At 46.7% G+C, this 27,652-nt stretch overlaps 1 protein-coding gene and 1 long non-coding RNA gene across 2 annotated transcripts in view; both read left to right on the forward strand.

The window, feature by feature from the left end:
* Window positions 1-7,847: 7,847 nt before the first annotated feature.
* Window positions 7,848-11,734, forward strand: LOC148109200 (uncharacterized). The gene is made up of 3 exons (XR_015726214.1): window positions 7,848-8,027; window positions 8,163-8,352; window positions 10,716-11,734. It is a non-coding gene; the product is annotated as an uncharacterized LOC148109200 (long non-coding RNA).
* A 1,428-nt stretch (window positions 11,735-13,162) lies between these two features.
* The window catches only part of AHCYL1 (adenosylhomocysteinase like 1), a 35,392-nt gene continuing 20,902 nt past the window's right edge, over window positions 13,163-27,652 (forward strand). Inside the window, 1 exon segment of the mRNA XM_087866157.1 lies at window positions 13,163-13,546. Within this exon segment, the coding sequence (XP_087722283.1) occupies window positions 13,427-13,546 (120 nt within the window). The 5' untranslated portion in view covers window positions 13,163-13,426.

The raw sequence follows: 27,652 nt of genomic DNA on the forward strand, positions 1-27,652 counted from the left end.
GGTTTTGGCAATTATGAATAGAGGTGCTATAAATATTTCTGTATATGTTTTTGTATAAACATAAATTTTCATTTCTCTAGGGTACCCACGAGCACAACTACTGGGTCATAAGGTCATTTATGTTTCATTTAATAAGAATTTTTTCCAATTGTTTCCCAGTGTGGCTGTACCCTTTTTCATTCCTACCAGAGACGTATAGGAACCATGTTCCAATGTATGACAGCATCCTCGTCAGCACTTGGTGTTGTCAGGAGTTTTATTTTAGCCATTCTAACATGTGTGCTGCTATCTCATTGAGGTTTTATTTTATTTTTCATATTTTATTTATTTATTTGGGAGAGAGGGATGAGCAGGGGGAGGGGCAGAGGGAGAGGGAGAAGCAGACTCCCTGATGAGCAGGGAGACAGCCTGACGAGGAGGAGCTCAGGATTCAGTCCCAGGACCCCGGGATCATGACCTGAGCTGAAGGGAGGCACTTCACAGACTGAGCCACCCAGGCGCCCCTCTTCTGAAAGTTTTTTTTTTTTAAACAGACCTGATCTTTTGTGTTTTGTTTTTGTTTTTGTTTTTTATTTATTTATTCGACAGAGATAGAGACAGCCAGCGAGAGAGGGAACACAAGCAGGGGGAGTGGGAGAGGAGGAAGCAGGCTCCTAGCGGAGAAGCCTGATGTGGGGCTCGATCCCAGAACGCCGGGATCGCGCCCTGGGCCGAAGGCAGACGCTTAACGACTGAGCCACCCAGGCGCCCCATGACTTCTATTTCTTCTTTCGGAAGTCATCAATAGACGTGAATTTTGTCAGGTGCTTTTTAAGCATCGATTGCTGTAATCATGGTTTTTTTTTCCCTTTAAATGGTAAATATGGGAATTACGTTGATTGGCTTTCAAATGATGAACAATCTCTTCACTCCTTGTATAAACCCCATTTGGGCGTGTTATATTATTCCCTTTTTATTATATTGTTGGATTTGATTTTCTAAGAATCTGTTGAGGATTTATACCTATGTTCATGAGAATTATTTGTTTTTAATTTTCTTTTTTTGTGATGTCTTTTTCTGGTTTGGGTGTAATGCTATTCTATTAATGGACCCACCCTTTATGTTAAAAAGGATTGAAGCTAGAAAATGACAAGGATTCTGCAAACATCCCGCAGAACACAATTCCTGGATTCAGAACCAGTGCCATTTGCTGTGCCGTGAATTAGATATAATTTCTTGTACGTTTTGCTCCTGGATTCAAAATACAGATGGTAGTCATGTTGGCTACAGTGATAACTGACTTCTGTAATCTCACTATTTCATTGCCAATCATTAAAACTTGTCTTCCCTGCTGTCACATTTTCAGTGATTGATGTAACGAATGTTTACATTTTCCTACAGCAGCACTGCCAACCTGATCTCTTTTTCCCTTCTGTTTGGCGGTCACATCTGGAACTATACCAAATCGACCAGCCAGGTAAGCCCAGGCCCCTGTGCGATTCACAACTACACGCAGTCCTTGACTGTATGGTTTGACTTACAATCCTTTCAGCTTTACGATGGTGTAAAAGTAACATATTCCATAGAAACTGTGCTCCAGATTTTGAGTTTTGATCTTTTCTAGGGCTATCTAAACACCTTCTGATCTTCTCTTGTGATGATGGGCCCTGGGAGCCTGCCGCAGCTCCTGGTCAGCCACGGGATAAGCAATCCCTCCACTTACCACCATTCTGGACCCATACAGCTATTCTGTCTCTCCCTTTCAGTCCAGTATTCAATAAATTACATGAGATCTTTGGCACTGTGCGATGAAATAGGCTCATGTTAGATGATTTTGCCCACCTCTAGGCTAATGTTAAACTTTCTGAGCACATTTAAGGCAAGCTACGCTACTCAGTGGTTTAGGTATATTAAATGCATTATCAACTTAAAGATATTTTCAACTTATTATGGGTTTATTGAGACGTAACCCCGTCATAAGCGGAAGAAGATCTGAATATTAATTCCCGGAGGGCTTATGGAGTTTCTGCTTCCTTCTCTCCAGAAAGGGACAAATAGTTCAGATAAGCCCGGACCTCTAGGTAGCATGCGTTTGGCTGAATGGATTGCCCATCTGGGGCTCATGTTCACTCAGGTGGAGGCCAGCTGGGTCATCAATGTAAAAGTAGAGAAAGGGAGAGCTTTCCACCAGGCAGCCCCTCTCCGAGTGATGAAAAGAATAGATCAGAAGTCAGCTATTCATTTGTTTAGTTTAATTTAACTTAATCTGTTAAATTTTATTTATTTGAGAGAGAGAGAGAGAGAGAGAGAAAAGCAAGAGCACGAGCTGTGGAGGGGCACTGGGGGGAGGAGGCAAAGGGAAAGGGAGAAGCAGACTCCCCACTGAGCAGGGAGCCCGACACAGAGCTCCATCTCAGGACCCCGAGATCATGACCTGAGCCAAAGACAGATGCTTAACCAACTGAACCACCCAGGCGCCCATGTTTTGTTTAACTTAAAAAAAAAAAAAAAAACCTGGGGCGCCTGGGTGGCACAGCGGTTAAGCGTCCGCCTTCGGCTCAGGGCGTGATCCTGGCGTTCTAGGATCGAGCCCCACATCAGGCTCCTCTGCTGTGAGCCTGCTTCTTCCTCTCCCACTCCCCCTGCTTGTGTTCCCTCTCTCGCTGGCTGTCTCTATCTCTGTCGAATGAATAAATAAAAAATCTTAAAAAAAAAAAAACCACAATTTTAAATGTTTTCCTAAGTATTAGGTTGATAGTCTTAATGTGGAGGGATGTCTATGAAATAGAATGGGAAATTAAATAATAAATACATCAAAATAGTTGAAATTCAGGTAGTGCTTTTTAAATGCCAGGCACAGCTCTAAGCCTTTTACATATGTGAACTCATTTAATTGTGACAAAACCCCCAACAAGGTAGGTATCATTGTAATCTCAATTTTACTAGGTAACTGTTGCAAGAGAAGTTGTAGAATAATATGGATAGCCTTATTTATGCAATAAAAAAATCCCACCTATGAAAATACAAAAAATATTATGTGGAGGTGAGGTCCCCCACTCTAAGCCCGGAGTGTGTGCGTGCCCAGGGAAAGAAGATTTTCACTTTTGTTGCACATACATCTGTTTGCTTAGATTTCTTTTAATGAGTATACATTTCTTTTATCATTTAAAATTTCTTTTTTTATTCAAATTGCTCACCAAAGGTGATTTGCACTTACTGTCAAATTTTTAGAAAATGAAAACACGCACAAATGAGAAAATAGAAATGACCTGTGATCTCACCTTGCAGAGGAAATAAGTGTTTTGGTGTTTATCTTTTCAGTTCTTTTTTCTTTGTATAAGTAAGTGATTTTATATTTATCAGAAAGTTCGTTCACACTTGGGAGATAACAGAAAACGTATATTGGCCTCTGTCCCCCATTCCTGGTTCCTAAAGAGCTCCTAAACCCTTGTAATTTCCCATATGATAAGAACCCCAGGAGCATTTCTCGTTCTAGTGAGGTGACTGTTGGTGGGCTCCTAGGTGGGGGTTGGGCACTGGAAAGAGCAAAGCATGATTTGAAGCTCAGAATTTTCAGGCTCTTCGAGAAGGAGTGGCTGAAAATGGAGTTTATGATCCATCATGCCTACGTGATAAAAAGTCCATCAATTCCCACAAGTACAGGCTCAGAAAGCTTTCAGATTGACGACCACATGGAGGTGGGGGAGAGTGGTCGCTCCATGTCCTTTCCCACATACTGGGCGTCCCTCCCATCTGGGTGTTCATCTGTATCCTTTATCATATCCTTTGTATAAGAACCAGGCAAATATAAGTCAGTGTTTGTGTTTCGCTGAGCTCCGTGAGCAGCTCTGGCAAAGTAATCAAGCCCAAGGAGGGGTCGTTGCAATCTCTGATCTACAGCTGGGTGTAGCATGAGTGACAGCACGAGTGGCAGCCTGAGCGCGCGACTGGCGTCTAAGGTGGGGCTGGGGGGTGGAGGTGTCAGTGTTGTGGGACCAAGCCCTTCACCTGTGACATTGGACACTGTCTCCTGATAGATGGTGTTGGCATGGGGTTGAATTGTGGGGACCCAGCTGGTGTCACAGAGAATTGCTTGTTCTGGGGAAAAACCGCTACACATTTGGAGACCAGAAGTGAGGTGTTCCGTCTAAAAGTAGAGAAGACACACGGGAGAGACACACAGTGGGCGGGAGCTGGGTTACCCCCATTCGTAGGTGGAAAACGGAGCCTTTCCATACACAGCACTGTAACGCTGTTTTTAAAGCTTCCTTTTTCAGCTAGCAATTTTATGATGAGCATCTTTCCGGGTCATTAAGCATTCTTGCATGGTATGGCCTTGACCATAGTTTTGGTGGCCTGCGGCTGTACTTTTCTTTTGCTATTGGAAGTGGGAGAGGGTGATTAATTGAACATTTAAAGTGGTGGAATAACATGATTGAGAAATCAGCTATATGTGGTTTTCTTGGCTGTGGACTCTCCAGGAAAGAATGTGAAGTATTTTCCCCACATCCTCCCAGGAGGGTGGCCAGAGCTTCCAGTCTTGGAGGTCAAAGGGGACTGGAGCTGGTTTTCCAAGGTGGGGGAGCCGGAGCCTTACCTGCGGGGCAGTGACTTCCAGTACCTAAGAAGAAGGTGCGAGATCACGAGTGTCCACGAGTGGCAGACGTTGAAATCCAGCTGGAACACACATCTTCTGACCCCGCCCCCTCCCCCCCCCAGGTGGCAGAACCTGGTAGGGGACATGCGACGGCTCTAAGGAGGAAGCAGTGCTCACAGACAGGAGGGACCAGCGCTCAGCACGTAGTACAAGGAGCAGATGTTACTGTGGCCATTTCCCCTGAAAAAGGACCAGCTGCCCCAGTTTTCCAAGATCAAACCCCTTGTGTGCTTGTTTGGGGATTTTTGTTTTTTGGGTTTGTTTGTTTGTTTAGATCTAATGGGCCAGGGGATTTAAGCTTCTCACGAACTGTGGATGGGGCTTGCAATCAGAGTTAAATAAACCTGGCAAAATAAAAAATACTGGCATTTCTTCCCCAACAAGTGTCCTGGAGCTGTTCGTTTCCTCACTTATGCACGACAATACAAGGAACAGTCGTGTGGCTAAAACTGTATTCATCCTTGATTGTTGGCTGTTTGTTTCAAACATCTCTTGGCCTGGAAAGCAGGGCAAGGTCAGCTGGGCCGGTCAACTCCAGGGACGAAGAGACCAGAACTGGGCAAAGACGGACAAGAGTTCACTACTGGTTCCAGTCATCGCTCTCACTATTGTGCTTTAGAACGCCGAGCAAGTTTCTTTAGCTTTATGGGCCTCCGTTTTCTGGTCTGTAAAGTTCTGTGGACCCATAAGTCCTTGCCTCTTGGAGCCCTCAGCCTGTAGGAAGTCGAGACAGCTTGCCAGTAAATTAAATGACATATTCATGGAAACCGTAAGCAGCTCAGTATCCTCCCATGTGCTCAAACCAGATTGTGGGCCGTGTTCCAGAACATGCTCTGAGTTTTGCACGTCTGTGGTTTTGCTCTTACTGTTCCCCTAGAACGAGTGGCCCTCGCTCCTGCCTGTGGAAATCCCACTAGCCCTTTGAAACTCGACAAAAACGACTCTCCACGAGGTCACCCCCTGAGGAAGCCCTCTTTCTTTCTTCTTCCTCTCGCATCTTATGCCTGAGACTCCAGTCATCAGGGTACATTTTGCAAGCTCCCTGAGGGCAGGGGCTGGGCCCCCACAGGATCCAGCCCAGGAGGCCATGTTATGGTGCAGCCAAATGTTTGTGGAACTAAAATTGGGACTTGGGCCTAGGCTTGGCTCAAGTTTCAGGCTATTTCAGGCCCTGGAATGGGTGGGGCGATGAAGGGAATGCTGGGGCTGTGAGATAAAAGGCCCGAGCGGGAATGTGGCCTGGGCTTCACTGCCTGGAAGGGTCTCTCTGCCTCCCTCCTCTCCCCCGCCACCCAAGAGGGCACGGGTAAACACTGCGTACTAGGGACTCTTCCATCAGACCCCCGTGGGCCCCTTAGGACCTTGCCCCGCCCACCCTTCCCTGGGTCCCTGGGGTGGGGGTGGGGTAGGCCAAGGCCCAAGCAGGTCTGCAGGAAATGGTTGGAGGGGCTGTGGGGAGAGGTTCATGTCCAAGCTCCTGGTCTCCGCTTGGGCCCCACTGTTGCTTTGGGTCTAAAACGTTGTGTTGACCCTTTGTCCGGGCTCTGTTTGGAGTGTGGAAGTGGCATGAGCTCATGCGAGAGGCCGAGGAGCCTTTCCTCACTGCTGCAGAATGGGACAAATGCTGAGGGTGGGGATAAGGGAGTTTAACTCTTTTCCTGGGGACGAGTCCAGGCTTGCCATGGCTAAGGCGGAGACTTCACCCCTCAGATGGCCGCCCAGGCAGAACTCCCGTACATCACAGGGCAGAAGGGAGATTTGCAAGATCAAGACGGACGGGTGTGAGGGGCCGCGCTGGGAATCCAGGTCAGCTACAGGAAGGCCTGGGAGGGTGAAATGGTTAATGGTTTGTTGAAAAACAGGGAGAGTCCCTCCTCCAGGGGCCCAGCTGGCTGCAAAGCCAGGAGCAGAGGCTCCAGGGGTGATGCAATGGGGCCCGCCCTGCACACCAGAGAGGGTGAGGAAGGCGGGCTCCCACCCAGCAGCAGCCTCCGCACCAACAGCTGACCATGTTTCTCCAGCTCCAACAAGCCAACCTTGTGTCAGGGCCTTTGGAGGGGGCAGGATCCCAGCTACCAGAGACTTAGAGAGTTGAAGCTTCTGGCTATCCCACTGCATCCGGCCCCAGTGCCCTTCCGGTCAAGGCAAATCCCACTCTGAGCCCTCAACGGCAGATCCAATCAACCTGGCCTACCTCTTGTCTCTTCCAAATCCAAGACCATTTCCAGCCCTAGGGACAGGTGGCTGGTGGCAGGTGGGGAGCAAAGGCCGGAGAGAGGCGGGGACAGGCAATGAAGTCCTGGATCCCAGCAAACTGGTACCTCCGCCTCACCAGCCCACTCTCCATTGTCTTGGGACAGGATATCTGCCAGGGAGACAGTATTCTAGAAACTTCTAAGACTCAGGATAAAGCCAAGGGTCGGTAAGTCGATGCAAACCCTGAAGATGGATGGCCGTCCTCCTCCCCACCCTGAGGTCTGGCATGATAAATGCAGTTTACTTCTCAGAAGGGCTCTGCAGGGTGCGGCACGTGGAGAGAGGAAGGAGGAGGGCCCCACTCTGAAAAGGTATGGGGGGGACAGATTTTGAGAACAAGTCCTGCTATTGATGCTAAGCCCCACGAGGACAGGAACAGTGTCTGTCTTGTTGACTGCAGGCTCCCTGGCATCCAGCCCATCCCCTGACAAAAAGCCTGTGCTTAGTAAATAACTGACACACAAAGTAGCACAAAGAACCATCAAAACATTCCTTGAACATTGTTTACAGTACTCGATGCTTGCTCAGCCATAACTTTTACCGGCTACAGCTTTGGAAAACGAAAACTGAAGAAAGATACATCAGGCTCTCTGGTCCAACCCAGAAGAAAGCATTTGAGGAAGTCTGGAGGGGCTGCTGGATACACAGTAGCCAGACCCCAGGCCAGGCTGGGCCAGGGAGGTGGCGGGTGGCTCACGGCTGGGACGGTTCCAGCCGCACCTCGCCCCTCGCCCCTCGCAAGGAAGCACAATCGCAGTGTAAACAAGGACTCAGCCCCAGCACTGACGAGCAGCTTGCTGCTGGGAAGCGGTGCACCGAGAGAATGCCAAATTCTCGACAATAACACCTTCCCCTCCAGATTTTTTAGCTGGAGCCACATTTTGGTAACTTACATTTGCACAATACTTGTAACTTATTCAAAGCTCTTTGATATTTATTATTTTATGAGATTGGATCATCACGGGCCCCAGATGGAGAGCTAGCCCCCTTGTTTTGCATGAAGAAACGGAGGCCCAGAAAGGGCCAGAAAGGCCCAGGATTCCAACAGCCAAGTTGGTAGCAGAGTCAACACTTGAGAGGCCGCATCACCGTCTATCCAGAGGCCCGGCTTCTCTCCACGCCACGCAGCCTCCCCGTGAGTCAGCCATCACGAGTTCCAAGCACTGGGCCTCACATCCCCTATGGCTGAAAGGTGCCGTCCCCCCAGTTCCTATTTATAGACGGGACCGTGGGCCCCACTGTTTACATTTTTGCTCCTTCTCTCTGGCAGGACCTGGATGCTGTGACCCAACCTTGTCTATTTTGCTTGAAAGCCTATCCCGCTCTGACTCCTACTCTCACGCACGCTTTATTCAGATGGTACCAAGTTGAAAACCAAGACCCAGCACTGGGAACACGGTGAAGCCGACTTTTATGGCAAGACGATGGAGCGCTTGGGAAACACTGACAAGGACAAGCATGTAAGCAATCTCTGTATGTGGTAATGTGTTTTCGAAATATTGTAATCTGATCAAAGCAGAACACAAAGCGACATGCATCTACTGATCGCAGGTATGTAAATGCCAGCTTCTGCAAATGGCCAAGGACTGGAAGTGAACTCAGAGAGATGTAAAGAGATTTTTATCTTCACAGGTCTTTCTTTCCTATAGTGTTCCAAACAATAATAAATAATAAATATGAAGCAGAGGAGGAGGCAGAGAAGGAGAAGGCCCCCAGGGGACTGTCCATCTTTTCAAAAGTGCTTGAGTTACAAAGCGGGGGGCAGAGACTGGACATGGGGACTGTAGGGGCTGGGCGGGAGGAGGGAGCCAGGCATGCCTGCGGAGCCAGTGCCCCCCCCCTCCCCGAGATGCAGAGGTGCAGCTGGGAGTCTCACCTCTGGGGGTCCCTCAGGGCCAGGAGGGCAGATTGGCAATCTGGAGTCCTGCTTCAGGGACCCCCTTCATGTCAGTGTTCATAGTGCCTCCCAGAGTTGTGCAACAGGGAGGCCCTGGGATAGAAAGAAGATGGGAGAGCCACTGAGCCTTGCTCCCTTGCTTTTGCGGTCATCCAAGATCTCTTGCAATTTTTCTGCACCTTTCATTGAGGAGGGCTAAAGGGAGGCCTGGCCCACAGAAGGCAAACGGCCTCCAGGGGGAGGCCAGCCTTGCTCTGTGGGGTGCCAGCCTGGCTGGGTATGAAAGGCATGAAAGGCACCAACCTAGGCTCCCCTGGCACTGGGGACAGTGCGCTCCACAGACACATCAAACTCAACATGTCTGAAGCTGACTCCTTATCTCAGCAGCCCCTCCACCCAGACTCGCTTCTCCTCCCATGCTCCCCATCCCGGTGGACGTCAGCTCCGCACACCCACGGCTTGCCAGGATCTGCAGGATCGGCTCCACCTTCAGCTCTCACTCTGCTCCATTTTGCACCCTAGGCCCCACCTGCACTGAGATATTTACAGCGCCCGTAATACACCAGGTTATTTCACCGCCCTGCCTTTTCTCATGGTATCCCTTTCCCTACCTTGTCCAGCTGCTTCTATGTCAAGAGTCAGCTCAAGGAGCAGCTGCCTCTACCAAGCCTTTCCTGCTCATCCCCACCCCCCCCACTCCCCCACCTTCTGTCCCCCAGTAGAGATCAGTACCTCTTTTGTCTCTGTAGCCCCAATATCTAGTGCTGTTCCTGGCACATCTTCAGCATTCAATGTATATTTTATGAATTAAAAAAAAATGAATGAATGAATGAATGTGGAAGGTACGTTTTGGGGTAGACAGAAGAGTGAGTTTGATGAACAAGACCAAGCCCAGGCAGGATACCCCAGGGCCAGCACCTTTCTGGTGATGGCATCTCCCAATTCATCTCTACCCTCAGGCTCCCCCTTTCTAGAGCAGGGTCACTTCAGGCCCCGAGGCTCGTTGGCACCTTCCCTCCACCACACACAACAGATGCACCTGTCCTTGGGGCTCTGCTCTTCTCAAATATGGGCCCCTGGTCATTGTTCTCATCTGCGTGTGGATTGTGCTGTTCAGGGGGGAGCAAGTCAGATAGGTGGGTGGGCAGGCCGAGGACAGGCCATTTCTTGCCATTCATGAAGGCAACTCCCTTAGCTGGGCCAAGTGGGACCATCTAGGAGGGAGAGGGGCGGCATGCAACAGTTCTCACCCATATTATGTCATCACATTCTCTGGCTGGATCAGTTCTTTGGGCTCCAGCCCACACATGGTGGGGGCAATAGCAGCCAGCCATGTCCTTGGCAGCAGGCTGATTTCCAGGAAGGCCTGGGCCCTGGCCCGATGTGAACCACATAGATCTGCCGCCTTTTCCAGGGCAGGGAGTACTGCCCCTCCTGCCTTCTAGTCTAAGTACCCAGTTCCCCTAGGTCGGCCTCCCCAACCTCCCCTTGGGCCAGGTGCTCAGGTAAGCAGAATCAGACCTGCCGGTCTCCTTCCTGGTTCAAACTGCAAAGGTACTGCTCCGTCGAGGCCTGGCTCTGTCTTCAGCATTCTCAGCCGCAGCCACGGCCAAGTCTGTGAGCAAGGTGTTAGGGAAAACCTGTTACTTTGATTGAGGAGGAGTCAGAGAGAGGGGATCTTCCAGCTCCAGGATCACAGTGATGGCTAAACGCGTGGCAGAACTTGGGCTCAGAGAGACAAAGCTCTCAGACAATGGGAGTTTTAAAAATCAGATTCAAAGGACAGACACATCTATGTTGTTTTTGTTTTGTTTTTGGGGGTTTTTTGGGTTTTTTTGTTTTGTTTTGTTTTTTGTTTTTTTGTTTTTGTTGTTGTTGCTGTTGTTTTTAATAAGCTATCCTAAGTCACATGTTTTCCTATTCTAGGGATGTGGAGTTTTCACCTCTGTTCCAACTGGCTCTGCCTCTGTTCTCTGAGCAGGCACCTCTGATCCCTGGACTCTGACAGCAGTTTGGGCAAACCCACAGGATACAAGCTACTTTAGGCTGTAGGTCCAAAGACTCCTGGGTGGGCAAGTCTGGCTCCTGGCCCCAGCTGAGAGATAAAGAGGAAGGTATCTGTCTGGCACCCTTGTGGATGAATCTGGTATTCTGGTCCCCCTGCTCTCAGTCCCTCCTGATACAGGAATACTGCTGAGAGGGAAGTTGGGGGCTTGAAAGAGTGGGCAGCTGAGAGAATTCGAACAGTTAAGATGAGGATCTGCAGAAGTATGTGGGCACTTTCACAGCCGGATTCAAACAGACAGGCCCCTGGGGCGGGGTGGTTGGAACATGGGCTTCTCTGACTAAGACTCTAAGGCCCCAGAGACATGTATTTCACACTCTCCCCAGTCTTGAACCCAAACCAGTGGAAAAAATGTCATTTCAAACGACAGCTTCTTTCTTGAAAGAGTTGAGCCTGTCAAAGACCTGGTGGGCTTCTGGGTATAAGGAGGTGGGCTTGGTGGGGCAGGGGGAACTTGAGAAAAGGGCACTGGGAGGACCTGAATTATTCATCGCGGTAGAGAGGAATCTGGCTTCGCAGAGTCAGTCAAGGAGGAGAGAGGGAGGTGGCGGGATGGGAAGGAAGGAACAGATGGAATAACTGGGTGACTGGGCATTAAGGAAGACATATGACATAATGAGCATTGGCTGTTACAAACAATTGATAAATCACCAAACTCTACCTCTGAAACGAATAATACACTAGATATTAATTAATTGAATTAAAATAAAATAAAATAAAAAGGGAGTAACAGGAGGAAGCCACATTAGACAGCAGTGGGCTAGAGGAACTTTGTGAGTTGGTGTGGCCAGTGAGAAACCCCAGGTGACAAGATAGCCAAAATAACTTTTCAGAACATTTCAGAAATGTGATTCTAAATTGTTTGCTGTGTGATGTAATCTCTCCCCTGTGGCCCACAAACCTTCATTAAAAGTTCTGCTACACGTTACAGCATTATTTTTGCAGTTGTTTTGGAATAGGGGTGGGGGTTGAAAGGAGAAGGGGCTGTGTTCCATATTTGAATTGACAGCAGGAACTAAGGAAACAGCCACACTGCCAGAATAGTGAATAAAACTTCAGATGAGGCAGAAAACTAGAGCCAGAGGTAACCATGAAATTCTAAGTCCCCCCCCCCCCCACATCCAGTAATCACAGAAATCCTGGGGAGGGCACTGGACTTTCCACAGGACATGGGCATCCAGCCAGTGTCATTTAAATCTCAAAGGACATGCTACCTCAGCTGACATCAGGGTCCAAATAGGCTTTGCCTCAGCAGCTGGACTAAACCTTGCAAAACATAAAATGCTTTGCACACACCTTTACTATCCAGGGCCTTAGCATAGAGCACATAGTAGGGGCCAGTAAAAGAATGCCCTGGGTGCCACCGGGAGCTAGCAGAGTCTATGCTTGGGAGGGGGAGCAGGAAAACCATTCATCCAGGATAGGACTTCTCTCTCCCACCCCCAAATCCCTTCCTTCTCTCCACTCTCTGCCCATTAGCCCTATCCCAATGGCCAGATAACATTAGCTCTGAGGCCTGAAGGTCTTGTAAACAAGCAAGACCCAGGGGAGACGGTGATGGAGGAGCTCAGAAAAGGTTGTGCGGAAACGAAACTGCTCTGAGTCTGTTCTGCTCACTCTTTTTTTTTTTTTTTTAAAGATTTTATTTATTTGACAGAGATAGAGACAGCCAGTGAGAGAGGGAACACAAGCAGGGGGAGTGGGAGAGGAAGAAGCAGGCTCACAGCAGAAGAGCCTGATGTGGGGCTCGATCCCAGATTGCCGGGATCACGCCCTGAGCCGAAGGCAGACGCTTAACCACTGTGCCACCCAGGCGCCCCTGTTCTGCTCACTCTTAATGGGGTGAGCAGGAGGGGAAGGGGCTGCTGGTCCAACCGGTCTGGGGCAGTGAATGGGTTGTCTGGGTCCCTGCCTATTTCCTGGTCCTGGCTGTAGAATGCGTCGCATAGGGCTCTGGTCTTTGCTTCCAAACAACCCCCTTACACCCTTCTGAGGCCTTGCGGGGAACCCCACAGCCCAAAGAAACCCCTTCTCCCCCCGCCAAGTTCCGAGGCGTCCTCGCGAAACCACGCGCCTCTCATAGGGCTGATGCCGCCACCTGGCGGCGGAAAGTGTCTGGCTCACTCGGGGAACAAGCGAGGCAGGAAGAAGGAGGCGTGGCTTCTGCAGCCCGGTCCGGCGTGATGACGTCATGACAGGCCGCCGTTTCTCCCCGCCTCTTCCCCTTACTCCGCCCCTCTCGGAGCTGCCAGTACTTGACGTGGCGTCACCCTCCTCTACCCTTACTTTGCGTGCGTGCTTGCGTGCGGCGGAGGTGGCGGCGCGGGCCGGTCGGAGCTCGGCGCTGCTGCTCTTGGTGCTCCTGTCGCCGCGGTCGCTGTCCGGCTGGTTTAGACTGCCGAGCGGACGAGACGCTGGCCACAGCACCTTAGCACCGGACGCAGCTCCGCGCGGGCCCGGCGGGAGGGTGGGCGAACGCGTGTCGGAGGGTGCCGCGCGGGCGGGCGGGCGGGCGCCGGTGAGGGAAAGAGGCGGGGGCGGCGGGTCAGCCGCGGGCCGGGCCGGCCGGGGGATGTCGATGCCTGACGCGATGCCGCTGCCCGGGGTCGGGGAGGAGCTGAAGCAGGCCAAGGAGATTGAGGACGCTGAGAAGTACTCCTTCATGGCCACCGTGACCAAGGCGCCCAAGAAGGTGCGGGGGCTCTGGGTGGCGGCGGGGGCCTGGGATGGGGCCTCGCGGAAGGGGCGCGAGCGAGCCCAGGGCCCGGGCTCCAGCTAGTTCGGGACTTCAGGGGCCGGGTTTGAGGTGGTCCGGGACGACGGAGGTGGTGTGAGGGGTGGCGGGTGAGTGACCCCAGGCCTATCCCGAGCTGGAAAGGCCGCCCCTGACCTCACTTTCCTTTGTCCCTCGGCCCTAGTCCTCCGGGATCTTTCTGAAATCCGAAAGGGCCGGGCCTTAAATTTGCGGCTGACTTTTCCTGGATGAAGGGCCTTTCGAAGACGGGAGGGGGGTGCGGGTGAGCCAAGTCAGTCGAGCCTTGTGACCGGTCCCAGGGGATGGCGCTGTACAGAAAATCTCCCCTCAGGTGAGTGGGTAAATCTGGCAGAGCTGCTTTGGGCAAATCTTTGGGAGCGGTGGCTGGTTTCTCCAACAACTGCGTGCTAGCTTGGAGGCAAGAGGGAAAAATACGTGGAACTAGCTCTTTTATGCAGGTGAAAGCAGCGAGGGCAGCGTGAGATTGAAAGGGAAAGTATGATTTTCACCTTCTGTGGTCATCCAGTTGCTTCAACATATGTAAGATATTAAGGCTTGGAGGTTGGTGACAGCAGACACTGTCATGGATACAGGTTGATCCTAGTCATGTGAATAGATCACTTAGGCATCCCTTGAGAAAAGAGCTTGGGTGGGTTGGAGGGGTGGGTGGTAAGGAAGGATTGCTCATTCTTTACCGCACTTAAGGGAGGCAGAACAAGTTTAGTCTATTGTGCTGCGGGTTGAGCTCAAAAGACACCCTTCTAATTCTCTTGTCGTGAAAGATTAAATAGCAACCTTCGGAGATTTTAGTCTAACTAGCTCTCTGACCGGTGGGATTGGGATCCCAAGTGCTTTGTGAGCATTTGCTGCCAACCACGTCTTGACTTTCCACATACCTGGCACCCAGTTAACAGTAGACCGGAGAACCTTTGCAGAGAGGTGACCTTTCTGAAACCAGTGAGAAGCTGGATAAATATTTCCCTCCTGTAAAGACAGTGTTTCAAGGCTGTCTCTGCCTGCAGTGTTTGATAGGATGCAGTGCTTGTGTAAGCTGAATACAAGGTTTGCAGGAATAGTTACAGTCCTTGAGGCCCCTACACCTGAATTAGTTAAGCTGTCATAGTGGGAGGGATGACTTTGTTTTTAAAGGGGATTAATCTGCCACTCCAGAAATCATTTGATTGGGATTGAAAAGACAGGTCGCCATTGTGTGCTGTAGCTCTGTTTTCCTACAAAATTAAGAAACTTACCAATAGAATGCCTTTAAAAGGTAGTAGGAGATCCTTTGATTCTGTGGAGCCTGATTAACCTTATTTTTAGTGCTCTCAGTTCAGTTGACTGCTTTATTGGGGCAGTAACTGTAATCTGCACTATTTGGAGACACAGTCATAGCCTTTCTAAGAATGCTTAAGGGTAATACCTACGATAAGTTAGGAGAAAGCCCTGGTACCCTAATTCCCTGAACTCTTCCTCTCCCCCTTAGCCTATCCTCTTTTGTCTAGTTGCTTCAGGGATTAAGCATCTTTATTCTTACGTGCCTTAATTTTAGTAAGCCTGTATTCTTGCAAGTGCCACTTATTAGTAAGGCAGAGTTTGTATTGTAGATTATAAACTCCCTATAGGCAGGGACTCTTGTTCACCAGTGTATGTATTGTGCCTAGCTCTGTACTTAGCGTCTAGTAGGTACTCAAATATTAATTGCCTACCTGGCTAACTAGTAATTGAGATGTCTGTAGGACCACCTACCAGGAATAAATATTTCTTTTCCTCCTTTCTTCCCAGGAGGAATATTGTTAATGTATTATTGTCAAGCCAAATGCTAATGATTTTAAAGACTCATTCCATTAGCTGAAATGAGCAGTCTCTGCCAGGAATGTGGGAAGACCCTATTATAAGTCTCCATTTGTGGGTAAATGTACCCCCATGTTTCTTATTAATCTTGCTCTTTCTGAGGTTTGTTGTTTAGCATTTACACAGCACTTTGTATTAACGTGATTTATGATGACTAATTACCCTTCCCCTAGTGATGATAAAAGGCATTTATTTAGTTAATGAGTTGACTGAGGACTAGTCAAGGTCACATAGCAAGTTCTAGGTGATCCGTTTTTTCAGAACAACTGAATTGGACATTATGACTTAAGTCACTTTTGTACCTCTGCCATGTGTGGATAATGTGAGAAAGCCTGAGAAAAGAGAAAAAATGTAGCGTGGTGTGTACTGAATGATGTAAGAAAAAGGCCTCTTCAAAAGGTGCCGGCCTTACCCTGTGAGGATTCCAGTGTGGCTCTAGACCAAGTAAGCCTTAGATCATTCCAAGCCCCAAGGCCCCTCAGGAAGTGAGGTGCCAGTCAGGCTGTAGGTTACTCTAGGGTGACCTTGGTGGTTCTTAGATCAGATTCCAGTGTAACTGGTGAAATTTTATTCACTTTGGGAGAAGAGTAGATGTCCATCAATTAAAAGCATAGATTGAGATTCTTCAACTATAATCATGACTTGGTGTTGTATGCCCCAGGGTCTACCACAGTACTGTGAAGTTAATAGGACTTGTTGGTTTGATTCAAGGTTTGATCTGGGTGTCAAGAAGTCAACTAAATGGGTACCACCTGAAGCAAGTGAGGTTCTGTGCCTCAGTTTCCTCATCTGCCAAATAAGTGCTTTTTATTTGGAACAGGTAGAGATAGGTGCATGTTGGGAGCTAAGATGGCAAAAGTGGTTTTAAGCAAGTCTGTTCGTATACTTACACTCCCTCTTTTTAGTGAGCATTTGAGATGGCTTATAACACAAGACACATGCAGTATAGATAGAGTCAAAACTAGGGGCGCCTGGGTGGCTCAGGCGGTTTAGCGTCTGCCTTTGGCTCAAGTCATGATCCCAGGGTCCTGGGATCAAGTCCCGCATTGGGCTCCCTGCTCAGTGGGGAGCCTGCTTTTCCCTCTCCCCTCTGCTCGTGTGCTTGCTCACGCTCGCTCGCTCTCTCTCTCTCTCTCTCAAACATAAATAAATCTTGAAGAAAAGAGAAAAAGTCAAAACTATAGAAGGAAGGAAAAAAATATTAACCATGACGGCTATGACAATTGGTGAGGCTGATCGTCACATGCAGTGCCACAATTTCTAGGAGGCAGAGGATAAAGGGAATCACATTAGCAGATGTGGGAAATAACACATGTACCATTTCCTTGGGAAGACAGCTTTGGCTGACACAAAGTTCTAAAGGAGATTTTCATGGGACAGTATTAACAGCTATAGTATGAGTCACAGGGTAAGGCTTGTTCACAACCGTTACTGTTGGTTTCACATTGTATTGCCAGGAAAATTTGGGTGAGGAAAGGGGTCCCTTAGTTGTTAGGGTAGTGTACATTATGCCACAACTAAAGAGGATCCTTGTTTAATGTTGGCAGTTATCAGTCGACCCAAATAAACCCGCTAGTTCCCCATAATCACTGGGTATTTATCCTTCTTTCTGCTACTTTGTATTGAGGGAGTGAGAGCTGTCCTTGGGCCTTTGGAAATTGACATTGTATCAAGTTGCTTTTTTTTTTTTTTTCTTAAGACTAAACCCAAATCTCCAGCTTGATAAAACTTCTAACTTAGACTTGCTTCTCTGGAAGGCCTATCAGAGCATTTGCTGTTCTCTGCACTTCTGAGCATTTATGGAGGGTACTCTCTGTACTTCTGAATATTTATTGGGGGGTACTCTCCAGAGTGATACATTAGGCATTGAACCCAAGATCTATACAGACAGACTTTTACCACCAGCACAGTAGAGGAAAAGAGAAGACACAAAACAACTACTTTTGCTTGTAAGATATTCTTTATTTGAATAAGGCATATATAGCAGCCTCAGTTTATCAAAAGGGTCCGCTAGGATTTAGGAAGCACACCAGGTAGAGGCCTAGTGAGTACTACTTAGCTGTTAACCTGTTGGGTGGAATGCAGGGTGCTCCTCTTCTCAGTCAGGGCTGTGTTATGGCTAATTCTTGATGCAGTTGTACAGAATTTGCACCGATATTCTTAGACTGAGAAGAGGTCTGATAGGTGGATATTTCCTATCTTCCCAACATCATTACTATGTCTTGATTCTCTTTAGGGCAGCTACTGTTTTAGTGGCAGTCTTCAAACAGAAGTCAGGGGTGTAAGAAGCCCTTGTGTGGATTTCTCCACAGATACCGATTATCTCTTTTTTTTATTTGAGTTGTTAGACTCTAGTGTCAAAGTTCCTTTAGACTTTTATCTTGTAACAGAGAAATCTGTTCATTGTCTAGATCCCTTGCGTCTGTGTGTTTTGATACATAGACTCATGTAGATTTCTAGTTGCCTGTGACTCTTCATAAATTCCCTCTGCCACCTCAAGTAGTTATGATCTGTAAACAGGATCCTTACCACAAATTGTCTTTCTTACCCTTGTCAACGGTGTCAGCATGTGATAAGCAGTTAAAACTTCACGTAGAAGTATGGTCACCTTTTCTCTTACGATTCCATGTTTCCCTGTGACTCATTCAGGTAGCTCTCTTGCTCTCCCACTCTTGCTTGGCTGTTACATAAGATCTCTTTAACTTCCCCTTTTTTGTTCCTAAAACCGAGGAGTACAATGTATGTTAAGCTCTTGATTTTTGGAGTCAGGTTTACCTTCAGTCCCTACCATCCAAAGCCCATGTGGCTTTGGGCTAGTGACTTAACCTGTGGAGCCTCCATTTTCTTGTCTGTAAAATGAGGAAGAATGATGGCACTACAGGACTGTTGAGGAGGTTAGCATTTAGTAAATTTACTAAATTTACTTAGCACTATTGTTCCTTTATAACTAGAGTGACCGTATTTCTCGTTTGCCTGGTTCAGTTCTGGTTTAGACCTGTTACCCACCATGCTGTTCAGTGACTGTAAACTCTGAAAAGTACCCTGGTTTATATGGAATTTTGAAATAGTCTTAAAGAGCCAACAAAAAAAAAGGTGTTTCTATTAGAATGTCTTTTCAACAGGAAAAAAATTTTCCCTGAGGAAAATGTTATTTTATGTAGGGCTTAAACCTATTGAACACTAAAATAGTGGTTTTCTAAGAGGTACGCAGACAACGGGAAAACCTAGAGGTTGTGCTAGAAATGGGGTGTGCTCCACCTGACCCCTCCTCCCGCAACCCCCACGTCGCACAGTGCGCCTGTAGAAGGTGGGCGCCTTTCAGACAGTGGGTTCGCTGAGTCCAGGAGTTTCTTTCCTCAAACTGCAGTCATCTGGGAGGCTTCCCAAACTAGAATCCTTGAATTATGTGAAACAATTCCAAAGACCCTTTTGAGGTGTGACTTTATCTTTTTATATAATCACTTTCAGATCACATCCTGTGTATTCCAACTCCCTCCCTCAGGTACTGTTTCTCTTTGCTCTCAACAGCCTGCTCCGAATTACATTTAACTGAGTTTCTCCTGCAGAAGTGTGTGGCCTTTGCTCTGAAGCAATTGCAGAGCTAGGGTGGGACACCCATGCTTTTGTTGACACTCAGACTGGTTTCATTTTTTTCCTATCTCTGTTCAGTTTCTCTAAAGGCTTAATTCAGTCCGGTGCCTTGATCTCAGACCGAGTATAATGATTGGTGCTACTTAGCAATATACAATGGGGCTTAATCATTTACTACCCAAACAGGCCACAAAGTGAAAAAGTATAATGAACCACTGGTAAAAGGTAGCATTTGGAATCCTATGGTCGAGACGAGAAAAAGACTTTGAAGAAACAAAAATGTAGGACTGGCCCTGCGTCCTTCTGCTTTCTTGCCACAGAAGTCCCACTGCCTCAGCTGACATGTGTCTGTCCTTAACCTGTAGAGCTTAATGGGCTGAAAATGTTCTCCTTTACCAGCCCAAACCAGTTCACTGCTCAAATGGACACCACGTACTCAGTTGTGTGCCCGAGTGAGGCTTAAAACAGGAGGGGCTTGGGACTGCTCACTGTTCCATGCTGTTCATCTTGGACCTGCCTGAGGCTTAGTTCTGTACCATCTGAAGAACTGCCCAGCTAGAACAAGCCCTGTTGTATATTTTTCTCTTCTTCTTGGAGAGTGTGTGTGTACAGTGCCATCCGTGAAATCCCGCTGAGCATGCTGTGTGCTGCAGGTGCCAAGGAAAACGCTAGCGTGCTGATCCGCAGTGGTGCCCAGGCAGCTCTGGGAGCTAGATGGTGAATTGGCGAGTGACCGAGTGCGGGGTTAAAGGCCCGGAGGAGATGAGTGTAAGATGTTTCATTTCTGTCTCCTGAATGAAGCTGCCCATTTCACCGTGTTTTGAATAATGTCAGGAGTATGGAAGTTCCATTTTTAAAAGAAATGTTTCCAGCTCTTATGGTACTTATTAATTAAGGCGAACCTTTGGGGCACAGGTTTCCATGGGCATAATGGGAATTACCTTATTCCTTTTTTTTTTTCCAAAGATTTTATTTATTTATTTGACAAAGAGACAGCCAGCGAGAGAGGGAACACAAGCAGGGGGAGTGGGAGAGGAAGAAGCAGGCTCCCCGCGGAGGAGCCAGACGCCGGGCTCGATCCCAGGACCCTGGGATCATGCCATGAGCCGAAGGCAGACGCTTAAGAACTGAGCCACCCAGGCGCCCCTGAATTACTTTATTCCTTTCCCCCAGGACGGGCTTGACCTCAAGTCAGAGTTTCTGGGCTTTGACTTGTTTTCATTATGATCTTAGGATCCTGAAATCAAAAAAGGGACCTATCAGAAGAGTAAGTAGGACAGTGGTTCTGCTCTGCCCTTTTTGACCACCTCCTTCCTCAAAGGTCTTAAGAAAGATTTATTTGGGCTGTCGGGATGGTTAGCTTTATTTTGGAGCTGTAGAAAACCTTGAATTCAAGAAAACCTTGAATTTTCCAAAGCGCACACCCTCATCTCTGTGTCTAATTTTAGGAGAGAGGTCAATAAGTAGGTAAGTCTGTGTGGAAGGTAGAGAACTGAAATAGGTTTCTCTTTTGCCAGTTTGAGGGATGCTCCTGAGATAGTCACTGGATTAAAAACTCTAGAACAATGGTTCTTAATCTTTTGAGTCACTGATCCCTTTAAGAATCTTATGAAAATTATAGTTCTTTGGGAAAATTCAAGAACACAGAAACTTGCATATATGTTTCAAAGGACTTGCGGTACTTCCTGAAACTCATCCATGGAACCTGGGTTAAAAACCCTGATGTGGAAGGGGAGGTCTCTAAGCCACAGTATTCTTTTCTTTACAGATCCGGACACTGCCGAGATTGTTTCCAGCTTGCAGTTTGTCCTTGAAACAAAGCTGAGGTTGTTGGTGTTCTCCGTCACCCCCCTCTTTGGGATGCTGCTCAGCTTCCCAGGAGACTCATTATCAGTGCCTCGAGGGTTCCACTCAGGAGCTCAGGCATACTGAAACCAGCGTTTCAGCAACTTCTGGGGGTTCTTGTACTGTCCCATGCCCTGTGCCCTTCCTATGAACCGTGGTGCCTCTGAAGCTTCAGAGCTGATTCTCAGGAGTGTTTAGGGAGCGCACGTGCTACACTATCAAAACTAAACAGAATAACTTGTTCCTCTGTATCTCTCAAAAGTAGGTTTGATTTCAGTGTGGTGCTTCTCGAAACCTTTTTCAGGACTGATTTGATGTCTGAATCTTAATTTTCATTTGATTTCTGTAAACCAGGCATTTTGAGGGCAAGGACCATATCTCACACTTATGTATGGTATGCAGCGCTTGGCATATAAGTATTGTCAGTAATTGTTTATTGAGTAAAATATTGTGAGATGATTATCACTAGGAGAAAGTGAGTTGGGCTCACTTGGTTGCTTTGGCTCCCTGTCCCTTTCAGTTGGCAAAAGGTGGTTTTTCTAACTCAGATCCCTCTCGCATGGGTGATTATGGAAATACCAAGAGCTGCAGGTGAGAAATTGATAAGAATTTCCAACAGCTTTTATTAGATCCCTTTCTAATGCCAGAAATAGGAGGTAAGGGAGGAGACTGTTGAGATACAAGGCTTCTTAGCCCAGTAGCCGAGAACCACAGGGCCGTTGGCTAGAAGCTTAGGGATATCCTTACATGTAATGAGAAGGTAATTTGATGTCCCACCAAGTTTTAAACCCTTAGCATTAGGGACACTGCCCTAAATGTTGAAAGTGGTGTCGTGGTTTACACATGCTCTTGATTTAAGGAACAGAGGCTTACTCTTAGGTTGTTTGAGATCTGAGGGCCAGCAGTGAGTTGAACAGTTTCATTTTGGAGTTTGTGTTGGAGTCCTAAAAGTAATAAACCGCAGCACTGCCCCGCAATGCTGGGCAAACTTCTGATTCTTCTCATTTTGCAACCCGAGCTGCCCCTTCTGAACCAAAGGCTGAGTTCCATGTTCAAAAGCTTTATATGCCCTTGTCTTTGAAAAACACCTTCCGTAGAGTTACAGTCTTCTGGGACCTGGGCCAGTGCTTGTCCTAACCAGGAGTCAGGCTCTAGTTGGCATTGAGGAGTTCGTGTGTTTTCTTTCTCTAAGTACGTGATGTAAGCAGGATTCAGGGGGAAGGGAGACTTTCAGAATTTTGTAGTTTTGGAAGTAGAAATAGGCACTTCGTAAAGATGGCAGATGTGTTCGGGTGTTCTGGTAACTAATTCAGTCTCCTGTGGGTGGCCAGGTAGCATCCTACTTCTGATTCAGTACTTGAGTTTTTAGTGCCCAGGTTCAGAGCACCAGACTTCTTAGCACGCAAGACATGAAGATTCCCAATGTTCAGTTCTTATGGAGAGTAGCCCAGCTGGCTTGTCATGCTGGACTAGATGAATTGTGAATGTTAATTATACTGATCAATACAGTGGCCTTGGTAACAGACTTGTAGCTGCTGTAGAATCTGTTTACTTCAGGTTTATAACAGAAAAGAGACCAAGCTGGTTGGGAACATGATGTTCTAAATGTAATAAGCTGTATTGTAAGTCCAGGGAAAACGCATGCTGGAGGCACTGACCCCATTGCACCCTTCCCCAGGATTTCCCAGAGGAAAACATTACTCTGGGGGGTAGTTTCTGTTCTTATTTGCCAGTTGAAAATGAATTGAGGTTGGCAGAGGCACGGCTTTGGTGAGATGGGGTAAAGGATATTTACAAATCATAAAGGTTAGACAGAGAGCACCCATGTTGGGAGGCATCTCATTCCTCTCCCTAGTTTGTAATTAGGAGTGGAGCGTTGATGAGATTAGTTTCAACCCTTGCATTCAGAAGAAGGAACCCCTCCTATCTGAGGAATAGAGGGTTCAGAATTCTGCACATTCTTTTCTGACTCCACAGGGAGGGGATTAGCTGAACACTGGGCATGTTTGGAATGAGAGCACCTTGCCAATTCTTACTGATTTTGGACCAGGCCAGTCTCTTTTCCTGCGACAAGCTCTTTGCCGTGTTCTCCTAAACCCTGTAGATCTGTTTGATGGATTGGCTGTACCTGACAGATGGAGTTGGTATTAAAGAGGCAGATTTTCTACTTTCTTTGGCTTATTTGTTTTATCTCTGAACAAGATGTGTCTAACCCGTTTGTTCCCTCTGTGCCTTCAGTTGCTTTATCAAGAGCCTGGTAAACTCAGTGTGCTTGTGTTTGCGTTTTCGGGTCCTTCTTAGATTGTCTCTGATGAGTACTTCTCATGGAGTGGAAGACATGGAAGGAATCAGGCACCTAGGAAGCTTTTCAAAACATTCATTTCAGGGCCCTGACCTAGATCTGCTTAATCAGAAGGGGGAAGGGTTGAGGGATAAGGGACAAGTGGAGAATAGGATAGTATGTGCTTTTTAAGACAGCATAATCTTGAAAGATCCCGTATTTAGAACCAGTCTTTTAGATTATCTAGCAAGACTGGCCAAAATTGTTATGAAATCTGATACTGGGATGGTAATGTAGCTCCCACCTACCTTGAATGACTTTGGCCATGAGTAAAAATCTTGTGCCCCATGTGAGAGGTCCTGAAAACAGCCTGTGGTTACTCTTCTTTTCCAAAGTATTCAGAGTACGCTGTGACCAGAAATCGTGCAGCTCTGTCAGCTCAGGGTTGAGCACCTGCTACTGTATCTGAGGACCTGTGCTGGGCACTTAGGATTCATCAGTGAACAAGACAAAGATCCATATCCTCTGGAGTTTCCATTCTTGTGAGGTTATTATTCAGGCCACATAAGTCTAGTGTAGTGGTTCTTAACCATTTGGAGTTTGGAGCCCTATCAGAGCTGTGTTCATCTTCCAGAAAAATAAATACACATTTTTATATGAATATATGTGTGTATATATAGATGATAATTTACATTTAAGGGGAGTTGGCAGCCTGAAGCCCATCCATGAACCCAGGCTAAAAACCTAGAATGCTTGCTTGCCTAGAATGGAGAACCTGGTGATTGGGATCAGGCCAGGCCATGAGTTGGGTGTTTGGGACTGTTATCTCCTAGCCACACTGGGTTGTAGTTTCTTCTTCTGTATAGCCAAGGCCATTTGCAAAGAACTTGAGGGTGTCCCTAGAAAAAGCAAATGCAAGGAATTGTTAGGCCTCCACTACACCAATAGCATTTCTTGAGTCTGTGCTGTCTTTGAATGATTTTGACTCTGTTCCCATTCCCACATCTTGACTTCTGGTTGCCTGAGCTTCTTGGACTCAGCAGATTAAAAATCGGGTCAGAAGATGAGAATTCCCTTAACACGAGAATTTATACTATCAATTTCTGGACTAAGAGTGGTAGTAAAATTATAAAGATCATGAGAGGGCATTTTAGCAAAATTCTGGCATCAGAACACAACCTCACAGAAGGAGCTGATTGATGAAGGACTGAGGAAATAGCCAAGGAGTAAAGACTGGAGAGAGATGAGAGGAAACAAAGGAGGGCAGAACTCAGAAAGGCAGTTAACAAGCTGGCAAGCCAGGTAACCTTAAAGCAAAGGGAGTGGATTTGAGACCCAGTCCAAAAAAAAAAAAAAAAAAAAAAAAAATCCTTTTTAGTTCTGAAGGGTCTGTCACTATTCCTTTATTATCAAACAGAACTTAGGATAAAAAGGGGAGGGCAGATAAGGCTTTGCTTTACGTATACCAATATTAGTATGTCTCTGTCCTTGGAAAAGTTGGTGTTTGACTTGAATGAATGGCTAAATCCTGCCTCAGGGTTAGTACCATGTATAACATATACTGCAGAAGTATGAATGAAATTTCGTTTGGGACACTGGGAGAAAGAATTGTGTAGAAATGACACGGCCAGATTTAGAGATTGGAGCACAGTGAGCACACATAGTCCGGTGTTACTTCTACCTTTACCTCCCTGGAATGTGATTTTTAGTATAACCACAGATCAGGACCTTTTGAAGGGTGGTCTTTACAGGGAATTTTTGTTTCTTTCCTGAGATCTAAGGGGAACTTTCCAGACCCACACTGAGGGATTGCTGAAAAAGTGCTGTCTTCAAGGCCTTCTAGGCCAAACCACTATACACTCAGAGCGCATTAAAGAACAGAGCCCACGGTCCTCCCCAAAGGAGCCTGGAGGCTCTAGATGGTTCCGGTTGTAACTGCTCCAGTTTGTCCAGCATATGGAAAAGCTGTTCTGCCATGAAACCTTCCAACCTGCTGTTAGTATATGGACGTCTCTTTGTTTGCTCAGTGATGCATTAAAACCAAAGCTCCCTAATCTAGGGGAATAGAATCACACCAGCAATGATATTTATTTTCTGTTTTTTTAAGAAGCCCTTCGAATGATCAAAGAAATTTTAGACCTCACTTCCTGGGACAGTTTAAGGTTCTATTCAGCGTGTAAGCTATGTAGTTAAAACCTGCTACTCAGTTTTTGAAAAAATTCTCCTAAAAATCATATAGCCAGATTGTTTTCATTAAATGAGTAGTTTAAATAAATACCTACCGTGGATATGAAATCAAAATTCAGTCATCATATTGCTTAAGTCCAGAATACTTCAATAAAATGAATAACCTTGTAAGAACTTTTTTTAAGTCATAGTAAAGTCAGAGAACTTGTTTTGTATTGGAAAAGTCTGACTTTGCAAGATCTTTCAGATACGTTATAAGATGCATGGTGACTTGGAGGAGATACTGTTTGAGGGCCACACCATGGATGGGAAGGGGACCTGGTGGAGTTCTCAGTTTAAGGGCATGTACTCTGTGCTCTCTGTGAGAGAAAAGTGCCCACGTTCCCATTGTGCACGACAGAAATAGCTGCCTTAAAAAGCACATTTAAGATATATTCTCTGTTGCATGTTTTCAAGTATGGTCATTTCTTACGAAAATAGCAGGTTTCCCAGATGATGAAAAAAAAAATCGTTGTTTGGTTTTAACTGTACCAAATTTGAAAACCTCCTTGTGTAAGTAAACACAGGTGGAATTTCTACGTTGCTCTTGATGCCTACAAGACATTCTGGGGTCATTTCTCTCATCCTAGTGGTCGGGATTAGATTGCCCATGCATTCTTCTGCTCCCCATTCCACCCCCAGAAGACAGTGGACATATATGCCAGAACAGAGCTTTTTGCTTCTGCAGTGTTTGGGCTCTTACTCTCTCCTCACCCTTTCCAGCCCGAGGAACCGTACCCCTCAAGGCAATTCATTGGCAACTTTAATAAATTACATTTCTTTGCATCATTGCACTTCTCCCAAAATCAATGTAGATTTTGGAACAGAAAGAATTCTTTTCCCTCCCTAGGGTTCACAAGTGTTCATCTAGAAGCCTAGAAAGCTTCACTGCAATAGTAGACTATTCTGTAACTGACCTCTTGAAAATAAGGGGGAAAGCTGCTGTTTCCCTGGCCTAATCCAAAAGAAGCATAATAGTACTGGGTCTGTAGGGAGTTTTTTCTCCCTTGCTTTTTCTTTTTTTCTTTTTTTTTTTAATCTCAGTATTGTTAGCAAATTTGCCTTCAGCAAGTCACTTAATCCCCACCCCTGTTCTGTTTTTTTTTCATCTGTGAAGAGTACATCCCACACTTAAAAGATTTTAAAATTTTTTGAAAATACAAATCCTCTTTAAGGAAATCATATCTGCGGGGCACTAATGTTGAAGCAGAGTGCTTAAACTAGAACATCGTAGAAATCTAGGCATCCAGGGGACGCCAGGATGGCTCAGTCGGTTAAGTGTCTGCCTTAGGCTCAGGTCATGATCTCAGGGGTCCTGGGATCGAGTCTCAAATTGGGCTCCTTGCTCGGGAGCCAGGGAGGTGGAGCCTGCTTCTCCCTCTGCCTTCCACTTCCCCTGCCTGTGCTTTCTCTCTCTCTTCTTTCTCTCTGACAAATAAATAAAGTAAAAATCATAAAAAAAAAAAAAAAAGAACTCTAGGCATTTAGGATCTTTGTTTTTACGATACCGGTAAGTGTGGATTTTGAATGTATAATCAGCTTTAAGTAAAAGTCCTGATGTAGTGCTTGCAGGTGGTTTCACTTGTTCTTTGTATGCCAAAATTTAAACAAAAATTGTTTGAAAAATATTGATATCAGTGACGTTCTAGCATTGTTATTTATTGATAAAATTTGCTGAGTAACTCTTCCTATACCAAATTCGATTTTGACTTTTAGTTTACAGTACAACCTAAAGCAAGAGATCTTTTATCCTTGTGCATCTGTCCACTTTACTCATTAGAAAATGACGTTCAGAAAGTCATGGGTCGGGAAAACCCCACTTTTACATTCTGGTCTGGGAAAGAGTGAGGGGATTGTACTGTATTCATACTGGAGCAATAAGTAGTTTGTTTTGGGGGGTTTTGTGGGGTTTTTTGTTTTTTGTGGGTTTTGTTTGTTTGTTTGTTTGTTTTTGAGAGAGGGAGAGAGTGTGAGTGAGCATGTGGTGGGGGGGAGAGCAAGAGAATCTTAAGCAGGCTCCACAGCCAGTGCAGAGCCAATGCAGGGCTTGATCTCAAGACCCTGAGATCATGATCTGAGCCAAAATCAGGAGTTGGACACTTAACCGACTGCACTACCCAGATGCCTGGGTAGTTCTTATTTTTAAATAGCCCCAAAGACATTACAGCCAGCCATTCCTTTCAACCAGCTTCTTTCTTACAGGCTATCTAAGGTCATGATTTCATACTGAGACTTTTATCTAAAATTGA

This window comes from Ursus americanus, chromosome 12, assembly GCF_024610735.1.
Source record: "Ursus americanus isolate L20-20 chromosome 12, mUrsAme1.1.p, whole genome shotgun sequence".
NCBI lineage: Eukaryota > Metazoa > Chordata > Mammalia > Carnivora > Ursidae > Ursus > Ursus americanus.